Source organism: Pezoporus occidentalis, unplaced genomic scaffold, assembly GCF_034315485.1.
Source record: "Pezoporus occidentalis ecotype Australia unplaced genomic scaffold, CSIRO_AGI_Poc_V1 ctg13, whole genome shotgun sequence".
NCBI lineage: Eukaryota > Metazoa > Chordata > Aves > Psittaciformes > Psittacidae > Pezoporus > Pezoporus occidentalis.
The window spans coordinates 10,855,867-10,878,851 of record NW_026913103.1 but is presented as its reverse complement, the minus strand read 5'-3'; the positions used below and the strand labels follow the sequence as shown (position 1 = coordinate 10,878,851).

The window sequence follows — 22,985 nt, the reverse complement described above, 5'->3', positions numbered from 1 at the left end:
TCGCAGACCAGGTGAACGGGTCAATTGGTTAAGATGCCGGAATAATGATCAGACTGCTAAAATACTTCTTGCTCCAGTTGCTCTAGGACAGAACTAGGAATTGTCCCAGTAATTTTTTTCAATAATGTCTCTATGAAGAGGAGCATGATATTTCACTATAAACCTACTTTTATCAGGATTCAGTCTTCTAGTTCAGATTTATTTCTATTGATGAATGATTTTTTCCTTTCTGATCTTGTTGTTCAGAGTCATCTTACAGAGCAAAACTATACATGCAGTCTTTTATTACAATACCACAGTTGGTGAAAATGGACTTAGGTTGAAAATTGCCTCTCTGGGTAATTATCTTGCCCTGATTTTTATTGTGTTTAAGCACCCCAATAGAACAATTTAAATACATTACATATAGAACTTCAAATTCACATGAAACTTGTGATTAAATAAGTTGTAATCCATGTAATTCTTATATTTGACTACAATTTTCTAGAGCTAAAATGTGCCTGCATGAGGTATTTCTGTTTTTTTTTTAAGTTAATGCAAACTAGAATTATTAGGAGAGGCTTCTGTCAGGAAGAAAATCAGTGTAATGAGGCACCATAACTGATAATTTAAGTTGGGGCATATATGAATAATTCTTACATATCCCAAGTCTGTATTTAGTTAGCAGCATATCATTTTCATTTTGCATTTTTTTTTTATTATTTTTATAATTAAAGTGGATTTATTTCCTTCAAAGCCTTGAAAATAAATATAATCAGTCCTGAACTGGTATATCATTAGCAGTATGCAACTTGCTTCAGAATTATTTGTCAGAGGCAGGAGATGCAAGTAATACTATCTACCACTAGTCTAGCGATACATTAAAAACTGTAGAAAACCCTATTCTAAATTTGTGTAATCTGAGGAAGTTTCCTTGTAAATCTTGACATTCTTGGGTATTTTAAAGTAGAATGCAAAATACATTTTTTTCCAAAAGTTTATTTTGTAAAACAAGTTTATTTTGTAAATAACTTTATTGAAGTTTACATATAAAGACACAGAATATAAAAAAAAGAAACAAAACAGGTTCCAAAGAGCAATAGTACTACCCATGAAAAGAAAACTTACTTGACATTAAGGCTAACAAATCAGTTAGAAAGTTTACTAGTGTACTAATTTACAGTGTAGCTTTCCACTGTAATTTTCAAACAGTCCTGGCCTGCCATGACATAAAGAAGATCCTAAGAGCAAGGAAAGTGAAGAGATCCATCAAGTTTTGCAGTGCCAACATTTGAGAGCCTTGTAAATAAACTCTAGAAGCTGAGTGTCTCTGGTCTGTGCACAGTCTGCTGCATGTAACAGCACTGAGGCTTCCAATAAACCTTGAAACTTTCAGAAAATAATTAGGAAGTGAAATGGAATGCCATGTTGTTTTCACAAAATAAGCTGTACCGGTTTTACTTACTTAGGCAGAGAAAGTCAATTAGATATTCTTTACCTGGATTATTTTAATTGAATTTGACAAGATGGGAATTCCAAGGTGAATTTGGAAAAAGATACAAGAGAAATAGCAACCTGTAGAAATGAAAGAAGGTATAGGATTGGAGCAAGTATAATAATGAATTTTCTCAAAATTTGCTCTTAAAGTATTTAATTCTTACATAAGCAATAATGAAATTTAATGTTAATGCTTTATCAGAAGCAACTATTCATAAAGAGGAGGACTTCTAGTATCACATACAGTGAATTTTGTTGTGACTGGGGAGAAAAAACAGAAATAGGGTAAAATTCAGGGTCATGCAATGTGGGTCATACACTAGCAACAATTCTTTTAATAAGATAACATGGGACTTTAGCAGATGCATGCAGGTTAATCCCAGGTAGTATAAGTCACTAATGTAATGCAGCTGTGAAAAACTGAAATCTTAGAGTTCATTTCCAGGAAAAATAAGGAAGTCTTAATGCTATTTACAGGCCCTTGTTGAGATTTCATCACAGATTCAACATACTGTTCTGAACAGCCATATGAAAGAAACGTGTGCTCTGAAATATTAGCAAGAAGAGCTACTAGGATGGCATGGACAGTAAAAAGAAGAATGTGAAGGCATAGCTTTTTTAGCCCATAGAATGAAACCTGGGAAATGAATAATTATTTTCTATAGATGAATTTGCAGCCAGAGACTAGGAAGAGAGAACTGCATAAGCTAAGAGACAGTACTGGCACTACAGAAAAGAAAAAAAAAATACATAAATTGTCTGCAGATAAGTGTGGGCTGTATATTTAAAGTTTTCTGGTTGTCGGAACAGCTTTTCCATAAGAATCCCAAGGTTTAAGAGGGTTTAAAGAGGTTAATAGTTATGTGGCAGGGATGTGATCATCAGCCCATTAAATTATATTTTTCTGTATACTTAAAGCAGTTATTAATGAGTACATTACTCAGTTATTCTTTTAGAGACAGTATAGTGTTGCCAGTTTCTCACCTCTCCTTTCCTTACTCTCTCAGCACAAGGCTTTCAGCCTTGGCCTTTTTAACATGCTTTTCCCCTTTTAGTTATACTTCCAAGACCCCCCAGAGAAGCACCTCCATCTCAATCCCACCCTATTAATTTCCTTAGCACTACTGCCACATACCCAGCTCCCCGATCTTCCTTGGGTATGTCTGTTAGTGAAGCAAACAACTTATCTTCCTCCTTGGAGCAGCACAAGTGCCGACCTAATCTCTGCTGCTGCCTGAAGTTCTGCTGAGCACATGGTAAAGCAGCTGCTTCCCAGAGGGGAGGCGCCACACAGGCATGTTACCATGAGTCAGCTGCTTTGGGGCAGGGCTATTTTAGAAGTATGAGTACTACGTCTGCTATCATTGGGGGTTTTCATAATGTGTTGCCTCAGCTGCTTTTCATCCATGAACTGATAGGCTACCAAGGTCATAAAATGCAAATTTTGATCAGTTGAAGGTAAAATGTTGACAGAACTACATTTTTTTAAATATCTATTTGATCTTTTTTCTGTTCACCCTTATTTAAACCTGTTTGGAGCTTCCGTTCATTCAAGATGCTATTTTATGTTACTAGCTTGCGAAACTTAGAAACTGAAAAAGAGATCAACTAATTCTGTTTTGGTGTAAGAACTTGGCAAATGAGTTTTTAGTCGTGGTATTCTACAACCAGACAGCAAAGTGAAGTATCGTCTTTTAGTTGGCTGGTTTTCGGTTTATAGTATATAAAATATATAATATAGATAATAAGAACCAACATTTATATATATATATATATATATATATATGAAAAATAAAAACCCTAGTAAGTACAGAAGGCTTAAGTAGGTGTATGTTTAAAGAAACAGAAAAAAAATCAAGTATAATTTGTAGTATGATAAAAAAAATAATCAGAGCACCTTTTTGATACAAACCAATTAAGCAATATCTTGCAAATAACACCTTCAAGTACAGCCTTTTCTTCACTGGCAACATCAGACATCTCATGCATATAGCATGCACTTGCCATTGTAATTTTGTCATCTGAAGCTGTGCTATGGCATTAAAATTTTTATAGCATTGAGACTGCATAAATGATTACTCAGAATAGACACGTTTTTTGAGTGGCTTTAGAAAGTGGATAGGAATTGCAGATACTTTAGGTCTGTAAATTTTCTGTCTACTTTTAAAATCAATAAAAGCCAGAAATCCCACCTTTGTCTCCCCAGATCACTTCATTCTTCTGGAATTCAGGCCCATGTTTTAACTTTAAAATGTCTTCTGGCACTGTTATGTTCCCTGATCATCCTGCACTGTGAGAGAAGTTTGGATCTTGTAGATGCATAAGGAAGAGAGAGTACTGTGCACAAACAGGAAAGTGTAAAGGGAGACGCAAACATCTGCTAAAGGGCAGGGAGAAGAATTCTTGGCTGGTCTGAATATTTGGCAGGGGGAGTGATCAGAAGCCTTAAGAAGTCATAGAATTTGGTTTCTCTGGAGTACATAGGGCAAGGCAAGGTAGAAGTTTCCTGTTCCTTTTGAATTTCATTGTGGAAAATAGCAGTATGTGAAATGTGTTTGGTTGTTGGGCTTGGGTTTTTTTTTGAGGCCAGGAAATATGTTTATGTTGTTTGATCATCTTTTTTTTGTCATCTTAAACTCCTGTAAACCACTGAAATCCTGTCACAGTGCATCAAGCTACCATATTGTAACTTCTGTGCATTTGCAAATCTCTTATTAGTTTATATAACAAGAAAAAAAAATAAATTTAATTTAAGGAGACATAGAGGTAAAAACAAAATCAAAACTGTGAAAGGAGAGCATAGATAAATAGCAGTGATCATTTTTAGGATTCTGTGATTTCAAATAAAAATGATGTATAATGTTGCAATTGAAATTTGCCTTGAATCTGGAGCAATAAGTATTTGTTGATTCGTAGTCTGTTTCTGCTTTGTCTAAGCTATTTGCCAGATGTCTGCAGTAGTTATACTAATTAAAATGGCATTGCCTAGTAGAGCTTGCTCTTCTCTCATGCTACTAATATGAAGATATTTCATTTAAAGGTATTCATTTATTACAACACAGTAATTTTGGCCCCTCCTTCCCTCCCCTCCCCCGCCCCCAAAGCGTTTCCTTTTCTTTCTTGCACCCCACCCTGATTATTTTAACTTTTTGGCAGCCATGTCTAATATTTCAGCAACACATGTCCTGGGTTCTTTAAATTCACAAATGTTGCTAATCTGAAATGAGAATTTCAGATATTTTTGCAAGCCTATTTCAGCTGAGCTAATTTTATAACAGTGTTGTTGAATGAAATGTGCACATAATTTTGTATCAGTCATGGGTGGATCACCCATATCTTGAATATTGAGATGAGCTGTGGCAGCCAGATGAAGTGTCAACAGCACAGAATTCTATTAAATGTATAGTCTTATTTGCTAAATGATAAGATAATGAAAAAGTTCAGCGCAAATGAACAAGTTCAGAAATTTTTATGTAGGTTTGTCATTCAAACAATCTCCAATATCAAAGTATTATACGTAATATAGACATTGTTGCTTAGGTAAGTATATACTTAGCCTGAATTTCAGAAGCAAAAGATCAAGACCACAGAGAAGTTGCAATTCAGATTTATTTGTAGTCAGGGCAAAGAAATATATTCCTGTTCTAGAATGCTTTTTGATTGTCTCATATGCTTGTTTCTGATAGTACTCTTTAAATTTTAGACTACAAAATGTCGCTACAAATTGTTAAAGTGACACTGAGAATTTTGTATTGCTGGTTTGTAGTAATGTGTTCCTGCATGTAAGAGTATCTATATTTAAAAATTTAAAGTATGATGACATTAGATGTATTGATTGCTATTAAATAGGCTTACATTTTAGTAGTAACTGTTGCAAATCAAAACACCTGTCATGATAGGCTGTGGAGTCATATGGAAGTGATTCCGGATAGGAAGTATCTAAAAGGTTAAAAGTGCGATGCCTGTTAGAGGTGGGTTGTTTGCTGCATGCAGGGTCGCTGGGTGAGGGGCTGCCACGGCTGCAGTACATGTTTCGGATGCTCCCCTCCAGCAGAAAAGTTATGTAATGCAGAGCTAAGAGCAAGAATTTTGAGCATTGTCAGCTGTTACTCAGAAAGTTTTGGTGTTTCCTTTTGGACAGCTGACCTGCTCTCAAGAGGCACTATAAACAATCACCGTAATACAAATCAAAGGAGCAAGGGGGATTCTGTTGCATAATCTCCTTTTATTTTTAAGGAGACTGTTTCCTGGAAATGCCTTTGATTGCGTGTCAGTGTGAAAATATAAACTGTTTTATGTAGCTGTCACTGGTGGATAATTGCTAACAGGTGGAAGGGGAAAAGGAAAAGATTACAGCATTGTGCTCAGTAGGTTGATGGTGAGATGTGATTCAGCCGAGCAGTCCCCTTTTCACACTTCTTGGAGCATGAATATAGGACCTAGAAGGGAGCTAACACCAGAAGGAACAGTTTTCGCTGCTTAAGTTTTGTGAGGGGAGTGGCACACGGGCAGAAGTCATTGATGTGTTCCTTAAGCATGCCAAAGAGCAAGAGGTTAAAGCTGGCAGCCTGTTATCTTTGTGGTCTAGGTTTTAGAAATCCCCATAACGTAACGCACTTGAAATAGATGTCGTCATCAGCTCCTGCCCTGAGTACTAAGCCTGACCAAATACATGTGACAGAAGATGGTGGAGTAGAGTGCAGCAGCTATTCATGTGGTAGGAGTGGTTATTGTATTAGGGTATACTTTTTGTTGACAGGCCAGCATGTTTTGAGTTAAAATTCTGCAGCTGTCTCTCTCTCCCCCTCTCTCACTTTCTCTCTGTGGATTTGTACAAATTCCAAGCTCCTCTGCAACAGTCGCACCCTTCTTATTTTGTTCTGAATAGATTTCACTGGTTTGTTTTTGTTTTGTTTTTTTTTCCCAGCAGGAAACGGACAGCAGAGGCGTAGATCCATTCAAGATCTGAGTGTTGCTGGAACAGAGTCCAGTCAGGTAAGGTCTTTCTTGTCTCTTATCTTTCAGTAGAGTCAACACTGAATCTGTACAGGGAGATTGGTCTGGAAATCTTCACCTTCGATGCTTTCGTAGAAATGATGTGGAAGCTTGGCAGACTGTAATGTCATTTGTATTGTATTTAAATGAGATTCCATGAGGATAATCTAATGAATGAGCTTTAGATGAGAAGTGTTTTCTGTATAGCTCTTACTTTTTTATGTATACATAGTTTTTGTCTACCACTTAATTTGGTGAAGGGCAAATGTTGTGCAGGAAAGCCTCTTCACCTCTCTCCATGTAGGAAACAATTGTAATTGCTACTTACAATTTTCTGAAGCAGTTACACATACATGAGACTCACTTTTTCCATAAAATACAACACATGTACATCATTATTATAAATGTTTTTATTACCAATCTCTGAACCCTGAATTGTAACTTTCACATGAAATTGAGAGATATACTGTAAGGTTTACAGGATGCTGTCACAAAGTTTTGTTTAAAAAAAGACTGTCTCAATAGGATATTTTATAACAACATAACTTCTCATCTGGTATTGTAACTGCCATGGTAACAGACACAGTGGTACAGTTCATAAAATTGAAATTAAACTAAGAACAGTTGAACTAAGAAAACTTTAAATGAGAAAAGTACAGCTAATGCTTCATTCAGATATGTTTATTTTGTGGGGGTTTAATTGCTTTGTTGTCTGTTTCAGTAATTCACAGAGGCTATTTGATCGTTGGTATGAATTGGCAATTTTGAGATCCCTACTGTTATTTAGATGTAGAAAACCAGAGCTTAGAATATTCATCAGGTTAATCGGGTTTCCATGTTAAACAACCTTCTGCAGTAATCTAAAATACCTGATAATTTGGGGGTAAAATACATGTAGTTATCAGGAGATCAACATTTGATCCTCCTTTATTTCTGTGGAGTGTGGTGCCACAGAAACCTCATCAATTCCCCAGGTATTATTAGAATTTACAATGTACAGCTATCAGAAAATAAAGGATTTGTTCTAAACACATTTTAATATCTTCAGAGGGTACAGGTTTGTTAGAAAGAAATGCAACTGCAAAATTTGGTCGAATAGGTTAGCCTATTCAGTTAATTGTAGCACTAAAATTACGGAAGACATAAGAAAAAAAAGTGACAGTACATCAGTTATACCAAATGGCACTGATTGATGTATGAATACATTTAATTATAGCTTTTTTATTCTAAATTTTTCATTCTGTTAATTTTAATGAATAGTTAATATTTTAAAATATATAGTATCAGCATTTACTTTAGATTTTAATAACTATTATCATACTCTTTATTTGAAAGCTATTCTACTGCTTGTCTGGATGTTCTAGCTAAATTGCTCTTGTGACTAGGGGGATGCAGAAAAGGTTTTTTGTTTACCTCACTGAGTTCTGGTGAGGGTCTGTAGAAGTACTAGCATCACATTCTGTTTTCTTGCTTCTGATGTGTACATATTGGAGATCTAAGCATAGGAATTACAGTTACATGCTTCTATCTTGCAGGTTTTGAAACATTCTGATAAAATCTAGAAAACAATATTTTAACAGGCATGAAAAATGCTCTTGGGAAGAAATTCTTGCACTATCTCTATAAACAAATAATGTATTTTCATCCCTTTTTTAGTGTGAGAAGAAATAGAAAAGTCTGCTGAAACTAGTGCTTACTTTTGATGTACATAGGTTTGTATCTTAAAAAAAACGGGAAAAAAATGAAAAGGGCAAGCACAATGTAATTGTGGCAAAATACTTAAGATGACATTTTATGGGTTTTTGTAGCTCTGAACTGCATTGCCTTGAATTTATTAAAAGTCTTGAAATGCCATCCATATAAGCAATCTACTAACCAGAGCAGAAAAAAATGTGAGTAGTGTAGCTCTGGTGAGTTTATCCTGTCTTCCTATACACACCAGACCATATATAGGTTATCCCATCTAATGGAATATCCTCTTCCCCTTCCCTCCCTTCATTGCAAGCATCCTTCTTCCCCTCACTGCGTGCCTCTGCTCCCGCACGCAAGCCTTGTAAGCCCCTGTCATGCTCAACATTAAAAGACTGCAGTGGTGCCACTTTTTTTTTTTTTTAAACTATTTGATTGACACGTGAAAGCTGATCAGAAATCTTTTTGTTAAATGTGATTTTCCTGAAAATTGCTGCTGTGCTGGTAGAGAATGATTCTGTTGTAACCAATTTTTATTTATTTTTTTTTTAATCAGGAAGATTTTTCCAGTTTGGTATGGATTTTTATTTTTTTTTTTTTAAGGTGGAGAAAAACACATAATAATGCCAATAATATACTGCTAATAATAAATAGACCATAGTTTGGATTGCTTACCTGAAAGAGTAGACCAAGACTCTTGTCTCCCTCCTTAACTGCTGGTCTGTTTTAATCTGACCTTCTTGAATGTTTTCTGATAGTGTGTGTATTTTATTTCTGTGTACTGTTAGACGAAATTTTTTTGTGGGGGTTTTGTGGCTGGTTATCACTTTTTTTATGCTGTTGAGACACCGAAGGCATTTTCCACCATTGCTCTTACTCATGTTATCAAGTGCAGACAGTACTAGTGCTTTGCAGATGATTTTACTACTCCACTGAGCCTTTTACATCAACAGTTTGGATAGGAAAATACGTGAAGCCAAAGGTTTTCTGTCACTGGATCAGCATTTGGTGTGGTTTGGTGTTGAGAGTGTGTTTAAGTCTGATTTTTCACAGACTTCTCTAGTGCTTGGTGGCCTTAGACTGTATGTTACTCCAAGTGACATTGAGCAGCGCTGATGCAACTGTCGCTGTCCAGTCAAATGCTACATTTCCATTTGTTTCCATCCATGTGTTTCTCTATTCATTTTTTTCCACCAATTTTTTTTTTTCAGTGAATTATTTCTTCTACATTTCTATTTCCCCGTACCTGCATTTTAAAACATTGTGTTGTGCCACCTGTCCAGCACTACTGCTCCTGCCTAAACACCTTTGTAACACAGAAGCAGATGTGCAGACTCTGAACTGCAGCCATAAAAACTTTTTGGGGCTTGAAGAAACACGGGAAACCTGCTATTTACCCTGAATAGAGTCTTTACAGGATTTGATATTTATACAGGTACTGAGATTATTTGGCATAATTACTCAAGTAGTGCAGATTATGATCAGGTGTCTAGTGAGGTAGCCATGTCCTTGCCTGTGAATCTTTTATTGGGTTAGTTGTTTTGGTACATCCTCCTTCACAGCACTACAGTTAATACCAAACTATCTCCTCTTTCATGCTTTTTTTTAGTAACTGTTGCTGGGCCTTCATAACTCTTACAGTTTACTTTGAAGTGGAATAAAAATATATTTAAAAAAAAACCACATACTTTATTGAACAGTTGAGAAGCAAGCTTAGAATGTACATGCCCACATGCATGCAGCCTAAGTGTGATATTTTAGGGGATCTGATATTATACAGATGAATCATTCTGTCTGCATCATTTTCAGAACTGGTCACAGATATACTTTATTTCATCCCCTTTCACAGTGAGATAAAATCCTAGCTGAGGAGGGCTAGTAACAATGATTTCTTTAAATTGGGTTGCCTGTTTAAATTAAACTGGGGCAATATTATTCCTTGGAGTGTGGCAGTTTTTCAAGACTGGAAGTCTGAGGAAATGGAAGCTAACAATGTCATGTGGGTTTGGCCGCCTGGCAAAAATTACTTGAGAATACCTGAAAACAAGTCTGTTTGAGTGTATTGAGACACCCAGAGGAAGCAAGGGTGGAAGGATACCCGTGGAAGTGTAGCAGAAGCGGGTGGCTGAAGAACAGGCTCTGGTTTACCTGTCAGAGGGGCTGGTGTCTAGGAGGCCTAAAGCAGCTCACTTAACACATACTTCAACGCTGTAATCTAACAGGTGTTCACTTTGGGGAACTTCCTTGAATTTTGCAATGCTTTTTATATATGCTTCGAATACTGTTTTTTTGTATCTATCTCTAGTCATTTTGTCTAAATAATGTTATCAAGGAAGAGGGTTTTTCTCCTGTTGATGAATCAAAACAATCTGGTACAGCAAGAAATCTGGTATAGCATTGAGAAGTTACCGTAACTAGAGTACTTTTCAGGTGCCCTGTGCTATCAGCTGTAGATACCCAACAAATCTTTGCTTAAAGGACTTACATGCTGTTAAATGCTCTGTCTTCTGACCTTTCACATCAGCAGAGTGTGTTTTTCTTTCATAACTCAGGACAATGACAATAAGCAACTTAAACCTTGCTTGATATTAAAAAAGACTTCAAGACAAAAGCTTTTTGAAAATGCCATTATCCTGATAATATTATCCATTGGATTATTTCCACAATAGTTTATAGCCCTTTTTCTGTCTACTGACATAGAAGACTGAATGGTTAATAAGAATTACAGGACAGGCATAATGCAGTTGAAATAATGGATATTTCAAGTGTGTAAAATCTTGTTACTCTGGATTGTTAGTTGCCTGAAATCCTGACTTTTAGAAGTCAAATTAAGATAGGATATTTGGAAATTAGGGTCATGAAGAAACACGGTTTGTAGGTAATGTGTATTTGAGTGGTTCTTTTGAAAAACAGGATCTTTAATAATTTTATGATAAATGCACCATATTGAAAATAGGTATGTTTTAATAGCATCTTTTTACTTCATTTTTTCCCCGTAAAACTCAATGGGGTTTGTAGTCTGAAGTCCTTTACTCTGTTACTTTTATGTCAGTGAAGGGGGTATGTGAAATACAAGAAACTGTAACTAATAATTCTGAAGAAGCAGCTCAGTAGGATAATGAAGTCTTCATGGTAGGTTTTTGCACTTTTGGTAAATGAAAGGATTGGAGGAGTCAAGCTGTGTATATAAAGGAGCTTCTTACATAATTTTATCTTGGTTCTTGATTTGCTTTGTGAGAGATAATGTACGTATTTTCTAATTGCTTTGATTTCTTGATCCTTATTGATTAAATACTGTTTTTCATGTTTTCTGGAGATGAGTCACAGAACCCCTGAATTAACTTAAGAACCATAAGAAAACTGTAGATTCATATACTGAAGTCTAGTATAGCTGCTAAGCTGCATTCATTTAGTTCCATTCATTGATTAAACACTCAAAACAAACTTTATTTCTTCGTAATGTTACAAAGCTGCTAGATTTCACTGAATGGAAGTGTAAAATTGACTAGACATCATGTCACACATTTATATAAAGATCTCGAACATACTGTTCAGCACTGCTTTGTATTATTCTGAATAGCAAAATTAAATCAATTTATTTTTTGTGGTAAAGATGAAGCAGAAAGGGAGATGGAATTGGCCATGCAATGCATGTGAAGTTTATCAAACTACCTGGAGAGCTTTCAGGGTAAAAGCTTGTGGAAGGGAGTGGCTGGTAGGACTATAGGTTCGGGTTTCTTCACATTTATTTTTCTGTTATTAATGGTTTGTTGTTTTGGTTGCAGTTTTTTTGTTGTTTTAGGGTTTGTGTGTTGGTTGTTTGGTGGTTTTTTTGTTTGGTTGGGTTTTTAAGCCTTAAAAAAAAAAAATCTTCTGTTAACTTTTGTCATTTTATTCTACCACTTCAGGAGAGCAGAAACAGCAGTAGATCATCTAGTCCTAGTGTGAGAATGATCACTACCTCGGGACCAACCTCTGAAAAGCCAACTCGTAATCCATGGACACCTGATGATGCAGGTACTCCTTTGTTCATTAGTTAATTTTTGCATTTAAAAAATAGGAAATATTAGATTATGGCATGGGATGTGTGCCTAGACATTTAACAAAATTAAGTGCTGAAAGTTGCAGTCCATTTTAGTTCTGCTTTAATTAAAACATTACTGCTTTGTTTTGCACACTGGCTTGAAGGAGTTTTTTTACACAGATTATATTAAGTTACATAAAATTGCAAGCATTTTGCAGTTAAAGTACTGTACATACTGTGATAGTAATGCAGGTGGTTTAGCATGAGTTTTTTGACTGTAGTGTGGTTTTAGGGAATTAAGGAAAGAGATTTTAGAGTATTTAGTCTTGTGCAATTGTAGCATGAATGCACAGTTAAAGCTTTCATTGTTCTGACTTCTGGAGTGAAATGCTGTGTAGGTGAGTATCAGCTTCATTAATTCTATTTTTGATCTGTGTTGTAATTTTGCTTATGCAGAATGTACGCATGCAAACAATCTTACTGGGTTTTAAATGAATTAACATGTGTCTGCAGAAGTATTGTAAATATTTCCGTAGCATCGCTGTTCTTTTGTTATGAAATTGCATTAAGGATACATGTAATTTACATAGTACAATTTAATTTTAAAAGTCATCATGCACTCCATTATGAAAAGAACCAGTACTGTACTGTATGAAAACAGTGGATCCCCACAAATTTTTCTTTTCAGAAACACAAATAAGAATTACATTTTTGTCACTAGAATGTACATGTTCAATCTTAAACTCAAGCTGGTACCTCATAGTGCCTCAAATTTTGAAATCTCTTTCATGTGATCTGCGTCATCTTTGGCTGATCACTCTTCCATTATTTTCCTGTAACCAACTGTGAAATGGAAACTTTCATGTGGACTGACTTTTGCACAAGCATATATATACACGCGTGTTTATATGTGCACACTTGTATTTTACCAAATATAAGGTGATTACGTAAGATGGGTACTTTCCCCTTACCCTGTTTTAGTGGGGGGGAGCAACATACTCTTGTATTTTGCTTCTGTGCTTTTTTCTTTCTGTCTGTTGTCACTTTACCTGATCACACGCTATGCCTCATCACTTATAATTTCCCAAAACTCTTGTCCACTGCTACAGCCCACCCTATTTCCTCTTTTGTGTTGCATGGGTCCTGTGTTGCTTTGTGCAGTGAGCACTTAACGGCAGTTGCTGCCTTATGTGGCAACAAGCTCTTACCCAGTCAATAGTTCATTGGGAACTGAAAGTTGCTGATTGTATGCCAGTGTAAAGACAGTTTGCCCCAAGTCTTTGGCCTTATGTGCAGCACTGCACTAGAGCTAAAAGTCAGGTCCCCTTTCTGACCCACAGAAATTGCACACCTTATACTTGGGTAAATATAGAATGTACCACGTGTATATTTTTTCTTGTTAGGTTTATGCAGTCCATGAACAAAGAATCGTTTGAATTTCTAAAGAAGGAAGTCATTTTAGTTTTCTGTAGAAGAGGGTACGTTTTGAAGTTAATGAGGCAAAATGATAAAATCGGGATGCGGCCAAATCTGGTCAATCGCAGGTGGGATTACAGTTCTGTGACGCAGTGGTGAAAGGCTCAGGAATATCATCTTGAAGTATTTTGCATGTATTGATATATTTGAAGCATTACACTAATTCCTTTGCTGTAACAGTATTCCGTATATGGTAATAGTTTCATGTAGAGAAGGACTTTTTAGACTGTTCTCACTTAAGATACAGCAGTGATTAAGTCTCTGGTTTTAGGGTTATTTTCTTTTTTTTTTTTTTTTTTACCACCTTCCAGTTTCCTTACAAGCGTACACTTAACCGCTTTTTCTCCATTTCTACCCTCTTATTTCTGTTTCCTTTTGAAGCTGCTCTTGGAGATAGCATAGTCTTTGAGGGCAACACCTTAGTTTCTCTACCACGACTACTCTGTGGCAGGTGCTATTGGGGTATGGGTAAGCAGCCCCTTTTTTTTCCCACCTACCCTCCTCTGTGTAATCCTCTAGTAGCGATAATGCAGCTGTAAAATCAGTAGTTTCTCCATGTGTCTTCACTCCTATATCTCTTAAAGCTTAACAGTAACCTTGTAATCCCCAGATTGTGGGCTACCAAAAGATAGGATCTCTAAGAATTCAGAACCATGTTAAATCTGGAATGAAAGAACTGGAGAAATACAGAGTAATTGCAATACAAGAAGAGAGCAGCCAGGCCCAGGAGATAGATTGGTTACTGGGTTCCTTGCTACCCACAAATATCTCTACAGAGCAGAGAAGATGCCCTAGAGCATGTTGTGAGGAAGATCCCAACAGACTTCATTGGGAACAGGTTTCAAAACTGAGCAGGAGGTTGTGCTTATTTTGTTTTGGCAGAATTGGTTTGCACAGCTTCTAATTTTAAACTCATTAGATGCATGGGCTGGCTGGCTGATCTTTCATAAACAAGAATGAAATGACAATTTTTTTATAAATAGAGAGCATGATTGCAAACTGTATAAAAATAGTATTTAAGAAATCTGTGTGCTGTTACATGGCTTTTAGAAGTGTAGGCTGATAACATTAATCTTTATTCCTTCTTGGTGTGACAGACCATACTTTTGAAGTTCTTAACTTTATCAGAAAAAATGATTCATCTGCCTTGGGATTGGAGCACTGTTGTTACCATTTGCCTTTTCACATTCAGACTGTGTATTGTGAAATTACTTAGAATTCTTGGGTTGGTTTTTTTCCTGTAAGAACAGAATTAGCTCTCAAAATACGTTAACATTTTCTTGGTATTGTTACAGAGACCAATGGGTCAGATAACTCCATCCCAATGGCATATCTTACATTAGATCATCAATTACAGGTAATAAATACATGCTTTATTAGATTCTTTATCTTTTAGTTTATTCTAAAGTGTGAATATTGGGCTGCAAAATACAGTGCTACATATTTACCTGTGTTTATAGTCTGTCTAACTTTCGACCAAGGCTAAAAAAATATATTATGTAATCTGAGATTGGTTGACTCAGATTTGATCAAGCTATTAAAAACAGGCCCTGGGAAACATGATCCCTAAAACCAAATACAAGCTGAGTTTGACTGTCAAAATAAGACATTATTTGCTGAGTGTTACTGAATTAAATTGTTGGATATACTTTATTTATTGTGTGTGAGGTTAAATACTACTTTGACTTTTGTGATGGAGAGACTATTGTGTCAATAACTATAGATTTGGGGTTTAAGTCAACTTTGACATCATTGCAGTAACATTTTGCAGGGCATGGTTTAACACTTATTTTTAAAAGCTTACTGGTTTTGAAAAGCCTTTATAAATACACTGCAGAGACATTCTAACATACTGTATACTAGGATGTCAGTTCATTAGTTTTTAACATGTCTGATTTATTTTCAGCCTCTAGCACCGTGCCCGAACTCCAAAGAATCTATGGCTGTGTTTGAGCAGCACTGCAAAATGGCACAAGAATATATGAAAGTTCAGACAGAAATCGCATTGCTGTTGCAGAGGAAGTAAGTTAAATGTGTTTAACCTTTTCTGTTCTTCTGTATGTTTCTTTTACACCAAGTCTGTTATCTGTAACTTGTTACTTCATAAAGCCAGAAATATTTCATAGAAATACTGAGCTGTTCAGTACAGATAAGATGCTTAGAGAAGGTAATTGGAAGTTTTAATCAATATCAGGACTCTTCTAGAGAAATCCTACTTCAAAGTCTGTGGCGCATCTGTGTATTTGACATGCTAGTAGTATTTGTATCATCTGAAATGAAGAATCTGGACTGTCAAGGAATGTTGGAATTTTATTTCCAATACTGTCCAGTAAAAGAATTTCAGTTTTAGTTTGTAGATAACCACTTGATTGATGGATTATAGAATTTTGAGTAATATGTCAAAGTTACTCATTTTACTCAGTTATATCTGACTTCAAGCATTGCATTTACAATTATATTATTAACACACATCTGATGTTTTTCTACTGGGGGTGTAGGACCTACTACTTAAAAGCCATTATGTACCTTCTCAGCCTTGTGCACCAGAAATACTCTTTCCTCTTAGATTTTGTTTGCCTATAAGTGAAGTAACTGCATGTAATGTTGGATTAAGGCCAAAGTTATAGCTGTTTCAGAACTTCAGTTGTGCTTCTTATAATTTCTGTTTCATGATGCCTGAGAGCAGCTCTGAGAGGTCATATGTACTTCCATGCTGACCAAGTAATCAGCTTGTTACCCACCAGTGTCTGAGCCACTGCAGGCAAACAGTTGTTAATGAGGAGCTTGCGTTGGTGTTTGTGGAATAGCTAATGAGTGTATAAACCTCTTCTACATTAGAAATAGCGTGCAGAATAGGGGGGGGAAGTTACAGTGAGATTGACCTATCATCTATTTGCTTTTGGCTTAGCATCCTTAGTTTTCAAGTGCAACTAGAATTTTTAGACTTCATGAGGAGATCCTGAAGCTGGCTTGAAGATCTTCAATTTGGTTTTATTTCCGTTGTCTCTAAAGGTCAATAAATTATATTAAAATGTATTTCTGTTTCAGAACTGTTAACTTGTTACCTTTAGATTCCTACTTTATCTTTTTTTCTAGGAAGTTTGCATACATGTTTCTCCCAAACTGTTTTTTCTTAGACCATAATTGCCCATAGGTGTTAAAACAAAAAAACAGTATTGTGATTGATGAATTCAGTGCTGGTTAAAGTAGTTATTAGTTCAGTCTTTATAGAATGATTAAGTTTTCTTTAACTGTAATTACAAACCATATGGCAACAATTAATTAACATGAACTTTCTCCTCTACTATTTTGTTGCTAAAATATAGCTGGCAGCTTGCCTTCTTGTCACCTCATAAACAAATAGTAAAACAAACTGCTACATCAGTTTTGCAGGATAATTTATAGTAAGTTTATCAGTGTGTTTGTTCTTCTCAAATTGTTGCTAAAAAACATATTGAGCACTTATGGCATAAATTAAGTGAAATGACGGTTACAAAAATAATTTATTTGATTCTGCTTTTCCACTGCTTTAAGAAGTTCAAGTCCAAATAGAACAGCACTTCAGTAAAAAGTTACCAAAATTACTGCAATTTTGTCTTTTTAAGTTGCCTTTTGAATTTTTAAATATACATGTAGTTCAGCAAATGTAGAGTTGAATAAATTGATGAAGTTCTGTGTGGATCCTTAGCTGTTTTACTGTGACCTGTAGAATTACATCTGAAAGACATTATATAAAGGACAATTTCAGAGACTGAGGCTATGGCAAGCAGCTATTTTAAAGTTTAAATATGGATTTGATTTGGAAGAGATTTTTTTCCCCAGACTACAGTAAAGAATAAGGTTTTAAATTTTCTTGCACAAAATACCACCAGCCATGAGTTCAGATTGATAGTCAAATACCGATTTGAAACACATGAAGTCATCTTACAAATAGAAATAGATTCTAAATAACAATTACTTTTTTATTACTTTTAGACAAGAACTAATAGCGGAACTGGACCAGGATGAAAAAGACCAGCAAAATACCTCCCGTCTGGTACAAGAACATAAAAAGCTGTTAGATGAAAACAAAAGTCTCTCAACTTACTATCAGCAATGCAAAAAACAATTAGACGTCATCAGAAATCAGCAACAGAAACGGCCAGGCACATCATGATTTCCTGGGACCTTTCAAATGAAAAATATGCACAGAAAAGACTGTATTTTTTTTATTGTTATTATTATCCCTTATTATGACAACTCATGAGTGTTAGCTTCTTGGTGTGATCTGTATTTGTCTGCTACACTTACCATCGTTTAATTTTCTTTTTCCTATGGTGGACATCCAGTTCAACAGGTTAATCGAATAAGGTGAGAGAACAGTGACTTGAATTAACCAACAGCACTCAATTTAAAGCAAGAACAGTGGCTGTATGCATGCTCCTTGTGTGAAGGCTAGCCTAACAAGTGTTAAAGTGGCTGCTAAATTTTAAGATCTTGTTTTTAGTTTTTGGTTATTACCTCGATATGAGCAAAACAAAAACTTCCTGTTTAAGAATGGTTTTGTTCCAGTGTCTCATCTCAGACTATTAATATGACGATTATTTTCAGGACTTAAACATGCATCAAGCTGCAGAGGTGATCCTGGCCGACTAGGGTAATTCATGATGCATTAATAATGCCTTTTACCTTTAGACGTAGTGTATTTTTTCCACCTGCAAAATGGTAGGCAAACTGATGCCAGCATCCTTGGTTCAGTGCTTGATAAGCCCTGCATTTTGATTAATATATTTCTTGTAATCTTGCTTTCATAAAATATTTGAAGTAAAAATCTGTATTTTCTTTACTTTCTTGGGGGAATGACATGCAGTTACTGGGCAAAAGTTAGGAAGGAGATTTACTGGGCAAAGTTGTTCGCCTCTGTAAAAGAGAGGGAGAATCAAAATTGTGTGAAAGTGTGTTTAAGACCTTTAAAGCTTTTGTCCCTACAGCATCTTTGGAAGAAAATTCAGAAATCAAATTAATACAAAACTTTAAATACTTGCTCCCTCACTTATACCACTTCTTGGGTTTTGGTTGTTTTGGGATTTTTCTTAAGCCTTATTTGCTGAAAAGCACTTACCATAAATGTAAATAAGTTTTGTTTAGCTAGGGAGGAGAAGGGTTTGGGGAAATGAATTTATTTTAAATCAAATTATGAAATGGAGTTGAGTATGCAAATAGCGGAAGCTATTAAGAGAATGAGGGAAATGGCTTAGATCTCCATCAGGAATCTCAGTTATTCCACTCATTTGAACATAGTTCAGAGGAAGTCCATCACAGAATGCCTGCTGTCTTCATGACTGAAGAATTGCTTTTAATGAGCTCAAGCAGAATATGTAATGATCAGTGTCATTATTTACTGTTATTATGTGGGAGAAAATAACTACTTGTTTACATTGCAGGTTGGTTATTTGGATTATGAATTAACTTTTTTAACTGGTGCAAAAATGAGGCACTTCTAAATATAATGAGAAATTATTCCTTACATAAGCTCTCAGTGTGCTCAGTTGTGGGCAGGGTTTTACTAACAAACAGTCTTGCAAAAGGAAAACAGAAAATTGCCGTATAGCTGCTGAGCTCTTGAAATACAAGAGAAGCAATCTGAAATTGGACTTACTACAAATTAGTAATTACTCACAAAAGCCAGTGAGCAGAACTTGGAAAAATATTAAGGATAAAAACCTCACAGTATTTTTCTCTTCCCCTTCCTACCTACCAGACAAAAAACATCAATACTATTGTGCTTATCTGTGGACAGGAAAGATGACGAACAGTTTACTGAACAGTGTCATCCTGTCTTGAAAATAAATCTATCACTGGCAAACCCTTGGGAGTCAGAAACCCTTCCCTCATTTTATTTAAATAAAGGAAGGGTTATCATTCCTAAAACCTTAGCAGATAATTTGATTAGTTAGCTGAAATTGATATTGGGATCAACTTAAGGGCACACATATTTATAGCAAAATGTAATTGGCAGAGAAAATAACTGTAGTATTAGGAATAGCACAAGTTATCCAGAGAATTGCTGTTCACATACATCTGTCCTTCTACCAAAATGGACACACGCAGTGATCAGCAGCTTACTTAACACATGCTGAAGCATGAAGTAGGGCAGCATAAATACTGATGCTCAACTTCACATGCATGGTAGATAATACACAAAATCATTTCCCAGGACAGTTTTTGCAGTTTGCTCTGTAGTAAAACACGGACACTGTTTTCAGGTAAATCATTATTGTATATGAAGAATCACTTTATGGCAAACTTAGAGTAATGAAAGCAATGCTAACTTGATGGTACATAATACAGAAGTCTTTTCTAGCAGTTGCTTATGACTTGCTAGGGTTTACATTGAAAAGGGTCTCAGATTGTAAAGTAAGTGCCGTGCTACCATGCACTGTTGAACTCTGCTCCAGTCGGTAGTTGGGTTATATTGCTCTTGTTCCAATTTTCAAAGGGAATTTGGAGTTTGAACTTTTGCCACCAAATGGTCCCATTCTTAATTCTACCAGAAGTTGAAAAATTATTTGCCCAGGTTTCACAGTGAAGTGTTCTGTGTGGCTAAGTCTCTGTATCATTAGCAAAAAAAATCCTATAAGGGTAGAATATAGTGGTTTGGGCTAAGAAGAGTTTTAACAGCTTGACTTTCAGTGACCTTTAGTATTTTCATAAGGCTCTTGTTTTAAAGTTGTTTACAAATGTACTTTTTGTGTTAAACTATCTGGAGTTTTCAGGAATTTTTTCATGGGGTTTTGTTTTTTTTTTTGTCCAGTTAAAGCTGCTCCTCTAATAATGGAGGTGAAACACCTAGTTTTGTCTGGGCACTGCCTTCTCAGAAAAGGTAACAGGCTCTGCTTTTTGTTACAGTATGTGTTCTGTAAGATATTGTATAATTGAAAGTATGCTTCTGTACACTGTGCAGTTCTGCCAAAATATTCTTTTTAGGGTTTTGGGTATTTTTTTCTGGTAAGAAGTTGAAGATTGTAATTCAAAACTTGTACATAAAATGGTGAATGATTTCATATGATTCAGGAATGAAGAGTGTGGCTTTCTGCTACAGGGTTTTACTGTGTTGTCAGGAATCTAATTAATAAAAGCTGAGAGACGTCCACAAACATGTAGTAATGCCCCAGCACTTGCCAGGGCATCCTTGATCTCCGATGGAATCCCACACTGGGTGGGGAATAATCATCATGCAGTTGTTCCCACCACCAAAAGAAAATTCTTCTGCTGTTAGCTCTTCCCTTGCTGTGTGCAGAATTAGGGTGTAGGATGAATAGTCTTACTCATAACTGAGTATCAAGATATTTTAAGAATGCAGCATCTTTCATATGCGTGTTCCACAAAAATATAAGCACCCATCTTTCATTGTTCAGTTCAGACAAATTCCATTCCACGGGATTTCCCTATCTTGTTTGTAATGGATTTTACTGCTTGAGAGTTTCCACTGCCATACCACGGACAGAGACATCCCTCCTTAACTTTCTCATTGCCTGTGAAGAACACAAAATCAGGCTTCAAATCTGTTCTGAGTTGTTTTGAACAACTAAGCTGTTTCAGGTGCCCTGCTCCAAACAGGGAAGTTTGAAAGGGTAAGTGCAAAAAGAGGTGTGGCACACTCAATCGTCAAAATACAGATTGTCCAGTGGTGAACTGGTTGAAGAGGAGGATCTTACAAAAGTAAGTCTGTGTATGTGTATACACGCACGTACTCATGGTGTTATGTACTTACGTGCATAGGCATAGAGAGTTGGATGTATCAAATCAGAATTGATAAATGTCTCTATTTCCAAAATCTGAGCTTTGATAGTTAGCTTTAACGTCACTAGGTGAGCGGTGCTCTAAGCCTGTGAGGATTGAGTTCTGTAGAGACAGATAAATACAGGTGCGCATACATGAGAGTGCATCAGCTATTTTCTGTGCCTGCAGAACGCTTTCCTACTTGCAGGGATGATTCATATCTCCTACTGCACTTGGACAGATTTGCTGGGAATGTTTTGACTTTGAACCTGTATCCTGATTGTGGGTCATGGATTTGCCCTTAATGAGAGGGCAGAACTGAATTTAGACTAAATACTTTGGGTTTAATTATTAATTTGTATCTTAAAATAATTGAAGAGCACTGCCAATCCTAGGGCTTTAACCTAAACAAGAATTAATGAAAAAGGTTTTTATTAACAGCTGTGTGCTTTACACTAAGTACCTAAACATTTTAAATACTCCAAGGGATAAAAAAGGCTTGTGTTCACACAATTGCACGTGCATTGTTGATACCCCTATTCTAACTTGGACAAAGGCAGCCCAGTTACTCTTACACTTGGGAATTATTGCCTTTTACAGATAGAAAGAGGTGCAGATCATTGCAACAAGTTCAAGGCTATCCAGTCTCATGAAGCAAAAAGCACAGGGAGAGGGAAACCTGGAAGCAGATGGAATGGAGTGCTTTGGCTTCCCTCAGACCTTTTCCTGTCCTTTAAGCAGTGAGTGCTCCCTGTCCAAATACAAGTCCGCTAACGCTGATGTGTAGGCTGGTGGGAATGCCATAGTTTTCCCTTTTCCCAGCTGCATTTTTCCCTCCCAACATTGGTGTTGAATGGGAGAGGCTGTGGAGCAGCTGCATGTAGGCTGCTCTTATGTGCTATTTAGGCAGAGGATCAAGGAGTAACTTGCATTCATATAACCCATGGGCTGAGCGTGTGGGATGTGGCAGGATTTTAGCTTATAGCAGAAAATGAGAAGAAAACAGTTCCTAGTTGTAGGAGTCTTGAAGATCATATGATGAGGTAGACATGCCTATGAGCAGCATCTGAATCTTATGAGGAGTAGCAAGGTAGACCTGTTGGGCCACCTTTGGGCAATGCGCAGAGAGCCATTGTGACTGTCCTGGTAGCTCCTGCAATGTGAAAAAAGGGGTGGCCAAAAAACTGCTCAAGAAAAGGAGGGCTGTTTGCACTGAACCTCCTGATGCAGCGTTGCTGATGTCAATGCAATAGATGTTTAAGACTACTCAGATTAGGTTACAAAGATGAAGCTAAGAGGTGGAATGAAGTGTCCTGACAACCAAGGATGGCCATATTTGCCAAGCCACCACTGCAGAAATGTTCCTGTGAACGTCTTTGTTCTCCAAGGCCCCAAAGGAGCCTGCCTGTGCCTGTCACCATAAGACTCCTCTAACAGCTGTCTCCGAAAAGTTAAACCTGGTGCATGGAAATCAGAGTCCTATTATATCATCATTAGCAATGTGTCTAGAGCATAGCTGGGAATTGTTGTGAGGTAGGAGGTGAAGCTAATTTAGCTCATCCTC

The 22,985-nt window shown here is 36.4% G+C and overlaps 1 protein-coding gene and 2 long non-coding RNA genes across 9 annotated transcripts in view; 2 read left to right on the top strand and 1 right to left on the bottom strand.

Annotated features, from left to right (window-relative positions):
- Positions 1-20,796, top strand: part of MAP3K7 (mitogen-activated protein kinase kinase kinase 7) — a 50,455-nt gene extending 29,659 nt beyond the window's left edge. For 3 of the 7 annotated variants that reach the window (XM_062608401.1, XM_062608399.1, XM_062608403.1), the window contains 5 exons: positions 6,404-6,471; positions 12,069-12,177; positions 14,956-15,017; positions 15,567-15,682; positions 17,636-20,796. In XM_062608401.1, coding sequence (XP_062464385.1) covers positions 6,404-6,471; positions 12,069-12,177; positions 14,956-15,017; positions 15,567-15,682; positions 17,636-17,816 — 536 coding nt within the window. In that variant the 3' untranslated portion in view covers positions 17,817-20,796. Of the gene's footprint in view, positions 1-5,219; positions 6,194-6,403; positions 6,472-12,068; positions 12,178-14,041; positions 14,129-14,955; positions 15,018-15,566; positions 15,683-17,635 lie in introns of those variants that run through there. The other 4 variants (XM_062608402.1, XM_062608400.1, XM_062608405.1 and 1 more) reach the window with 3 other exon arrangements.
- Positions 4-3,242, top strand: LOC134158461 (uncharacterized). Its single transcript, XR_009962773.1, has 2 exons — positions 4-338; positions 1,449-3,242. It is a non-coding gene; the product is annotated as an uncharacterized LOC134158461 (long non-coding RNA).
- On the bottom strand, positions 995-3,818 carry LOC134158460 (uncharacterized). The gene is made up of 2 exons (XR_009962772.1): positions 3,669-3,818; positions 995-1,554 (listed from the first exon to the last, which is right to left on the bottom strand). It is a non-coding gene; the product is annotated as an uncharacterized LOC134158460 (long non-coding RNA).
- Positions 20,797-22,985: the final 2,189 nt, after the last annotated feature.